At 32.6% G+C, this 9,372-nt stretch overlaps 1 protein-coding gene across 1 annotated transcript; it reads right to left on the bottom strand.

Moving 5' to 3' along the window:
• Positions 1-6,116: 6,116 nt before the first annotated feature.
• Positions 6,117-9,133, bottom strand: LOC125216773. The gene is made up of 6 exons (XM_048118537.1): positions 8,973-9,133; positions 7,935-8,136; positions 7,734-7,860; positions 7,213-7,497; positions 7,021-7,134; positions 6,117-6,645 (listed from the first exon to the last, which is right to left on the bottom strand). The coding sequence occupies exons 2-6, from the start codon at positions 8,132-8,134 to the stop codon at positions 6,262-6,264; spliced, it is 1,110 nt and encodes a 369-aa protein (XP_047974494.1). The 5' UTR covers positions 8,135-8,136; positions 8,973-9,133; the 3' UTR covers positions 6,117-6,261.
• Between the last annotated feature and the right edge of the window lie 239 nt (positions 9,134-9,372).

The raw sequence follows: 9,372 nt of genomic DNA, 5'->3' as shown, positions 1-9,372 counted from the left end.
TAATTGCATGACTTCATTTATATATATAGAGACATAAAGAATATATAAGCAATAAAATTATTATCATTATGTGGATCGACTTCTTCAAGCTAGTTTAAACAAAACAATTATGGATACATAATTGAAGAATGCTCAATTACTGCACACATCAAAGATCACTGAAAATAGGAATAATCATCAAATGATAAGTGGCTTGAAGAAGAAGAGTGTTTGTCTTGTGCAATATTTTCGGGATTTGTGTAGAATGTTTCGTTTTCCACATTATCATTTGTGGACTGGTTAGCCATCCCTGTTTCATTAGCCACACCCTCCATTTCTCTTCTTGATCCATGATCGCCGACTCGGTCTTTTGATTTGTCCTTCATTATTTCGGGCATGGACCCGAACCGACTTGGATTGTGGCTTGACCCCTGACCATCAGATGACTGGACCCGCTCTTTAAATTTGTCATGCAAGATTCGGGGCATGAGCCCAAACCGCTTCCGCTTGTTGTTGGACCTCTTACCATCAGATGACTTGGGATCCGTTTGGGTTGACTCTGGGTCTTCACCGCCAAGCTGGCGCATTTTCTAAAAATAATTTTAAAAAATTAGGGTCTTCTCAATACACCGTCCCCTTTAAATAAGTTTCATCAAGTTTACAACCATTAGTTTTTAATAAAATAAGAAAAAAAGTTAACAAGTAAAATTAGTTTATCTAAGAGTATAAGAGAGAAAATTAATTTCAAAAAGCAAGCAAAACAAGTAGGCTATAAAAATTGACATGTCTAAATATTTTAGATATAACTTATTGTAAGTTTAAGTCGTTGAAAAACAAACCTGAAGATGACTTACTACTTGCAATCTTGTTAGTCCAGGCACATTCATCTTCTTCATTATCTCCGCTGGAAAGTTATCTAAATTGAAGCAATTATTAAATAATAAATGTTAGCTAGTTTCAATAGTATGCATTATTCATGTTTTAAAATTTTATATTTAGGAAAATATTCTTACTTCCATCCCCTAGTTGATAACAAGCCTCGTCAAATTTCTCGCGTAGCTCTGAGGTCCAATGGATGCACATCTTTTTTTTCACATTTCCTTGGCTCATCATACTATTATCGAAGCTGTGTTCGTTTTCAACATATTTTTCGTTATAGTAATCGCTTCTGTTACGCTTACCTTTATCCACACTGAACAAGTTGTTAGGGTTTTCCATTTCCCAAAACTCGATGCCACACGGAGGCGTAATGTAGCTGGCCGCCAGCCTTTCGCGCTCTCTCATCACGCGCCTGGTCTCCCTCGCCACATCCTGCCATAGGTATCTTAGCATCTCGAGGGTCGCTGGCCTCTTGATGTAGAGAAACGCCCCGTTCTCAATCACACTAATGGCCGTGCTCGGGTTGTCATCGTTCGACATCACTAGATGTGTACAAGATGAAATATTAGAGAATTAAATATTTTACAAATTGAAATAAATATTGAAATGAAAAGGTCCAAATTTGGAGAAAATTAAATAGCTTACAAATTGTTGGTATTTCCATGCTTACTGCTAGTTGAAGAAGGTTGCCTACGTCAGATGAGATGATATTTGCTATGATCAAATCGATTTTCGTATTTCCATTTGTTAACATTGAGATAGCATCGCCAGCTAATTGGAAATGAGTAACTAATGTACCAAAAAAAAGAGAAATAAAATAAAAAAGAAGATAAATTTAAGTTAATTGAAAATATTTAGGGTTTCAAATAATTTATGGGTTTCAAATACATACATATGGATAGAGTTAAGCTTATCAAACATGCATAAATAGATTTTTGTAGGTGAAATACAAGATTATTTATAGAAACTTTAAATTAAAATAATCATTATATATCTAAATTTTATGACATTTATTGGATCTACTTTCATTTTTTCATATGTATATAGGTGTGTGATCCAAAAACAACTCAATTTAAAAATTGTTTAATTGTTTGCCGATATCTTTTTCGTAGGATTATGGACTATCATCGCCAATGCAAACTATTTTTCATTATATGGCAACCTATAAATCAATACTTTGCAAGATTTATAATTGCAAAAAGGATGATGTTAATTCTTATAGAACCATAGACACGTTCATGTGGAGAACCAAAAATCAAGTTCAGCAATCAAAGGTAACCAAATATCAAGTTCAGCAATCAAAGGTCTCAAGTTCAAATTCACCATGATGAGACCCCTTAAATTTATTTTCACTTAACTATAAAAAAAGACCATATATGTATGAATATATCGGTAGAACTTATATAAATAATTAAAACATTAAAAATATATCTACCTCTATACTGGCATGCTTCCATCAGGCTTGCGGTGTATAAACGATTCAATTCATGGTCCACAAATACAACATGAATTTGATTCCTAAGTACCCAAAGATTTGAAGTCATTTCGAATTAAGGTTTTTGCACTTAATTTAATCAACAAAAATCTGCAAAGAGGCACGAAAAATGTATAAGTTGATATTGAAATAAAAAGTGAAAAAGACAAGTAACTTATGCAGGAAAATATGTATTGAGACCTCAAGAGAACTGAGTTCTATTTTTATGTACAAATAAAAAGTATGGATACAAGGTGGTATTTATAGTGTGTTGTGGATTTCAAATAACTGATTAAAATTGTTTAATTAATTGTGTGTTTTTGAGTTTAGTTATTTTCTACTCGTTTTCACACGGCTACTTTTAATAAAAGTTTTTTTTTTAGGTAAATGATAGTAGTACATGATTATACTTACCATTATATAACACGGCTGCTTTTCCTTACCTATTTCACGACATTAGTTGCAATTCTTTTATCAGCTTACCTTGTAACGTGATGATTTGCACAAAACTTTCATCAAATTATAGTTTTGCTTAACATATTTGAAATCCAACTGTAGATGACAGAACTATTAATTTATTTTGATTTGACAGCAAATTATTATTTCAGGGTTGACATAGCTTACATTATTGGACGTTAACCAAAATCATGTCATGTTTTACGTAATGAAATAATATCATTTTGTACTAAATTAAATAATGTCATTGTTGAAGAATAGTTTATATAGGGTGCACTATAGTGACACTATAGTTAAAATGACAATCAAGTCAAACAATCTGCGATACATAGTCAAGCAATCTGAGATACAAAATCATAGCACTATGATGACATCATAAATAAAATGACAACCTAGGTAAGCAATCTGCAATACATAGGGAAGCAATCTGCGATATATAGGCAAGCAACTCGTCATATGGTTCCAAGTAATATGTGATACGAAATTAAAGATAATCAAGCAATCTACGATACATAGGCAAGCAAGTCTGCCACGTGACAGGCTAAGATTAAATTTGCTCCTAAATCTAAGAGTTCTCATCGGTGGTACACTGTCATTTTAAAAATGGTTGTCATCTTAATACAATCCTATTAAGCCATGTCAATATCAAAATTGTAATTAGTTACAAAAATAAGAACAAATCAATAGTTAAATAATTTGCAGTCGGATTTCAACTTCAAAGCTGGTGTACAAAACTTGAATTTGACAAAAGTTTATAAATTTTCTGGCAAAATATCCTAGAAGAAAGTCTGAATTTTTTTTTTTTTTTTTGGTTATATTTAAAGATCCAATAATCAGTTGATAACCTAAACAATAATTATTACAGTATATTATATTTTGATGCAATCAATGCATAAAAGGTGTTCCAAATTCATGAAATTGAAAAAGAAACACCTATGCATGTTTAATTTCTTCGTAATGTTGAGATATTATATACTATAATTCTTGTATTTCTCTTACTAATCAATCAATTGATCTTTGAACTCTTGACACAATTCTATTTGAGTGTCGTTAGATTATTGATAGTCTACAAAGTAGTGCTAAATAATTAAAATTTAAAACATTTTATCTCCATAATTAAAATCACATTTAATCTTCCTTCTAAAATAACAACAGTAATTTATTTCTTGAAATCGCAATAACAAATAAAGTTAGAATATCTATGATGCTGGAAATCTTAAAATTTGATTATCATTTTATTTATAAAAAGGAATATCTATGATGCTGGAAATCTTAAAATTTGATTATCATTTTATTTATAAAAAGGTAACTGAAAAAATATTGAAGACCATATTGTTGCAATATGAAAAAGTATGTCATTGTAATATCGCGACTATAATCTCAGTAAATATTAGATTGATACGATTGTTAAAATAAAGAGTTAACTATAAAAATGGTCTTTGGATTATGGATTTATCTCGTCTATAGTCTCTGTACTTTAATAATATCGTCAGACATCCCTGGACTAAAGGTTTGTCTCAAATTTGGTCCTTTTACCATTTTTTGATACAAAAAATACCCTTTTGAACATTTGGGCAATTTGATCTTTTCACACTTTTAACATTTTAAATCTGATATTATTTCAGTGATGTACTAAATCTGATATTATTTCAAAATTATCATTCTTCCCTTTTGTCATCTTTCACTTTGTTTCTTTATTTCAATATTAGATTTAATTTTATAAAATTAAATTTTAAATTTTAATTTTTAAATATCAATAAATTTTTATTAATTATTAAAATTATTAAATAACAAAAATTAATAGTTTTAATCAATAGTATTTGATAATGTATAATATTTAATCAATAAGGTATGACGACGTCTTAGTTTTAATCAATATTTAATAGTTTTAATTTTTAATTATAAATAGATCACATAACACGATTTATTCTGAAATAAATATGCATCTAATGTATGACTAATATAATTTTTGTTTATTAATTTGAAAACAAATCAAAATTAACTAAAAAAATTCAACAAAAATACTCTTATAAAAAATTTTAGTAGTATTAAATTTTTAGTCAACTTCATAATATTCACAAGCAATTATAACAATTGAACGAAGGCTAAATAGAATAACTCTTATTTTTCCATCATGATTAATATTATGTTTATGTACTTCTTCAATTCAGCTGAATATTATATTAAATAACTAAAATTAATAGTTTTAGTCAATATTTATAGTGTCCATGAATTAATAATTTTAATTAGAAAATTTATTAATATCTAATTCAACAAATTAAACATTTTAGTTAACATCCAATAGTCACAGGTCACATAAGTAAATCATCAATTTGTATGTTAGCATCAAACATGGTTGCAAAATAAGTCAAAAATCAATAATTTTGACTGCAAAAGCAGAACAAATCAATAGTTTGATAAATAATACACAAATTTTAAAGTTGGAATGCAAAATCATAATTTAGCAAAAGTTTAAGAATTTACATGCAAATTACCCTTAAAACGTTAAAAAAGTAAGAAAGAAAGATGAATCTATACAGACAATGGAACCTTGAGGGGTCTAAGTCGAGCGGTGTAAATATCGACATGGGTCGTACAGTCTTGTTGAGGATCAGTCTATCTGCCCCCAACTCGAGGGGTACAAAAGGGTGGATCATTCTCAATCTCAGACAGACCATTGCTGGTGGAGTCATGCCATAGCTTTGTTGTTAAGCATCAACTGTATGTGCATCGCAGAAACGCTTGTATTTTTGGAATGGATCTCCCAAGAGCCAAGTGAGAAGACGGACCCGGGGTTTTCATCGGCCGGTCTCCGGGCAACTGGGAAACCCAAATTGAATCTGTCACCACTACAAAAAAAACGCTTGTTTCCAAGCACCGGATGTGCTAGGAAATGTCAAAAAGTGCTCGGAAATAACTATATACCGAGCATATATCGAGCACAAGGCGTGCTCTGCATTTCGCTCGTCGGAAACATTTCCGAGGAAATTCCGAGCGTGACCCCGAAAAGTTCCGAGCACCATGGATGTGCTAGGAAAAAGACTCAGCCTGAAATTTTTCGAGCATAGTTTGTGTGCTAGGAAATGTGCTAGTACTTATTAGTGCTCGGAATTATCCTAATTGTACATGTGCTAGGAAATTTGCTAGCACTAATGTACTCGGAATTCTCCTCAATGTAACGACTATTAATTTGTGCTCGGTGATTTGCGAAAATTCAATATACAGTGGTTTTTATTATTATTATTATTATTATTATTATTATTATTATTATTATTATTTACTAAATTAAAAAAATAAACCATTATGTAATGGAACAATAATATATAGCAAGATCCAAAAAATTGCATAAAACAAAATATCATAGTTTTACACTTCAAAGGAAGTTAGCTGATTAGGCTATTCAAACTAAATTGGTTCACTTCGGGAAAAGATAGTTAAGGAGTTCAAAATAATTGTTTCACTTCAAATGGACTCTAGCCTCTTGTCAATTGATTGAACTGTTCACTAAGGATCTTCAGCTGGTCTTGCAACGACGCTGTTTTCTTGTCCGACTCCTCACGCACTTTGGCAATTTCGTCCTGCATCACAAGCTGCATTCTCTCTTGAACCTCATTTGTAACCTCAACCCTGACTTGTTCGCGTAACTCCTGGACTCGTTGCTCGACCTCAGCTGAGCGCGCAGCTGCAGAGGTGGACGAGCTAGTAGCAAACGGGAAATATATGCTCGTTGCTTGTCCAGCACCAGGGACCTGTTTCCTCTTCTTCACCTTCCCAAAAAGATCGGCAAAGATTGCATCGTAATCAATATTTTCAACCCCTTGTGCCAGTAATGCATCAGCCTTTGCATAAACTTGCTCCTTCAAAAAACAAACACATCAGTTTATGAGCAGCACACCATAAATTAAGTGAAATAAGATCAGGTTTCTCCTTTCACACTTTATCAATTAATCAATGATCCATCAAATGATTCATTCATGCTACTTTTGATCACATAATCACTGATCTTCAAAGTAATCCATGCTGGTTTTCATCACTTTAATCACTGATCATCAAATTTATCCATTCAAGCTATTTTTTTCAGTTTACTTGCAACTGATCAGAACTAAATTAACTGTTCTAAATCACCTAAACTTGCTCCTTAAACAAACAAACACATATAAAGTAATTAATTGTTCTAAATTACCATGCTCAGGGTAAGAAATATATTAGTAAGCAATTTAAAACGAAATTACTTCAATTTCCGCGGCGCGCTGTGAGCACATCCCATGTGAGTCTTTTTGGGTTAGCCTATGAGTCTTGTTGAAGAGTTCCCAAAATGTAGGGCGCCTCCCGTTATTCTCTCTAGTCTGCAAATATTATCGAATATGAGTTAGCAGCATTATAAAAAGATGTACTCAAGATAAACCAAAAAATTCAGTTTTAACCATCTTTTCTACTGTCTCAGCAAATGAAACACAGCCATTGCTATGTGTGCCCATAGCAGTCTCCCGGCCTTGCTTGCGATTTTTAGATGATCGCTTGGATGCCTCAACATGAGCACGTGTCTTCCACGCATTGCAGTAGTCATTCCACAAAGCCTGGGTAAAGTACGCTGGTTTTTTCTTCTTCTGTTTCAAATTATATATATAATCCCCATATCTCTCTTTACATTTATCACCAAAGGCAATCCTATAGAGGTTTTCATCAAAGCTCTCTGCGTTTGCGTGTTTCTGAAAAATAAATAGCAAATGCTGGTTAAGGATTGTTTCTGAAAATGATATGTAATTTCTTGGGGAGTTGAAGAAGCATTAGCAGCTGATAGAGACGGGTTAAGTAGAAAGTAGAAAGGATGTGTTGCCTGACATGGCTATTATCTCAACAGAACTGTAAAACACCATCATCCCAATAAATGTAAAAGTGTATTCTAATTAAGAATAACATACATAACTGTAAAATGCACAATTACCTTGAACTCTGTCCAGTAAATGTCAATGTGAGCTTTAGAAAGTTTTTTTCGGGTGAATGCATCAGGGTGAACTATCTTGTGGAAGATATCACGGCATATATTGGCGGCAGCTCTTGAAGGATACAATCTGCATCAATATCAATAAATGGTTAGCAACTTCAAAAAGATTATAAAAACGTAGTTTTATTTATGTTCACTTACTCTCCATTCCTGAGGAGTATATACTTTCGGCCACATTCATCTAGAGGACGCGGTGGAGGTGGTAGTCGCTGACCCCCACCTATATCTTGTTCCTCAACAGCATCAGAGGGCAATTCAGCATCGGGTAGGTCCAAGACATCCTCAAGGTGTGTGTCAATGAAAGATGAAAATATACGCCTTGCATATCCTCCACGAACCATTTCTACCATCCAATAGATAGTACATTATTGTGCAATACAAATACTATAAACTGCATAATACATCTATGACAAAAGCAACACATAATTCCTAACCAAACTTCATTTAAATCAGAGAGTAATGAAGAGGTGTAACTATACACATTTTATTCAGTTATCAATAAGTTTTCTTCTCAATGAAATTAAAGTTTACAACACTTAAGTACTAAATATCTGAAAGTCATATCATACACTTTTTTATACTCATTGTTTCCTCAGAGTTATACACAACATAACGTGAGTGAAGTGAGCACACTTCCTTCACTTCACTTCACTACACTTCACTTCACTCAGAGAGGAAAATAACCAAACAAAACAAAACATTTGCACACTGGAGTTTACTTTATTGGCTAGGATAACAGAGTGAGCACACTTCCTTTCTCCATTTCATGTTCGTATGAACTATGCAGTACTGGAGTTTACAGCTTATCAATAGCTATGGATCCATCTCAAAATAGATTTAATATAAATTGAGGCATTTGATTTGGATTGAAATGAAAAGAACGACCAAAATCCATACACAATCAACCATAAAATTCATACACATACAGATGCGAAACATAAGCATTGAAGGTCAAACATAATATCAAACATGCAGTCGCCAACCTAATAAAGTAAACAACAAAATAAGCACAAATCCTCAATACCAAATAACAACAATGAAACCTCACAGACTTCGAAGATCCAGCCCCGATCTATCAAAAAAACACAAACTAACATAATTGTTTACTAAAATTAAGAGCTCGAGGCGGAAATACCGATGCATAAACAGAAGAATCGAAAACTAGCAATCATTTTCTACCTGTTGCTGCGAAGTGAGAGAGAAATCTGCAGCGCCTCTACGAGTGGATTGCAGCAGGGGAATCTTCAACGAAATCTGATGTTTTTCAATTTGAGAGAGCGACGGAGAGATTTGAGGAGACCGGAGGAGCAAGAGAGATTTGAGGATTTTAGGCGGTGATAGTTTTAAACTTAGAGAATTTTCGATAGAGTGAATTTTTAGTGGGAAATTTTGCGTGGGAAAGAGTATATTAGCGCCGTATTATTGAAAGTCCTTATTTTTCCAAGAATTGTGCTACGAAATTGTGCGTGGGAAACAGTATAGGTATTGTTATTAGTAATTCATTTATTTCTAGAGATACAAAATAAGTAAACAGCTTATTGAAAAAATGATACGTACTACAATTACCAAAAAACAATGA

Source organism: Salvia hispanica, chromosome 3 (assembly GCF_023119035.1).
Source record: "Salvia hispanica cultivar TCC Black 2014 chromosome 3, UniMelb_Shisp_WGS_1.0, whole genome shotgun sequence".
Taxonomy (NCBI): domain Eukaryota; kingdom Viridiplantae; phylum Streptophyta; class Magnoliopsida; order Lamiales; family Lamiaceae; genus Salvia; species Salvia hispanica.
The sequence above is the reverse complement of the archived record's forward strand: the minus strand, read 5'-3'. Positions and strand labels throughout refer to the sequence as shown.

What these genes read in the sequence shown, in the direction of transcription:
- LOC125216773 (XM_048118537.1), bottom strand. Translation starts at nt 8,134, where the DNA reads ATGGTTCGTGGAGGATATGCAAGGCGTATATTTTCATCTTTCATTGAC. An exon ending in ATACTCCTCAGGAATGGAGA is followed by an intron (nt 7,861 to 7,934) that starts GTAAGTGAACAT and finishes ATATTGATGCAG; the next exon opens with ATTGTATCCTTCAAGAGCTG. An exon ending in AGCGCGCCGCGGAAATTGAA is followed by an intron (nt 6,646 to 7,020) that starts GTAATTTCGTTT and finishes TGTTTTTTGAAG; the next exon opens with GAGCAAGTTTATGCAAAGGC.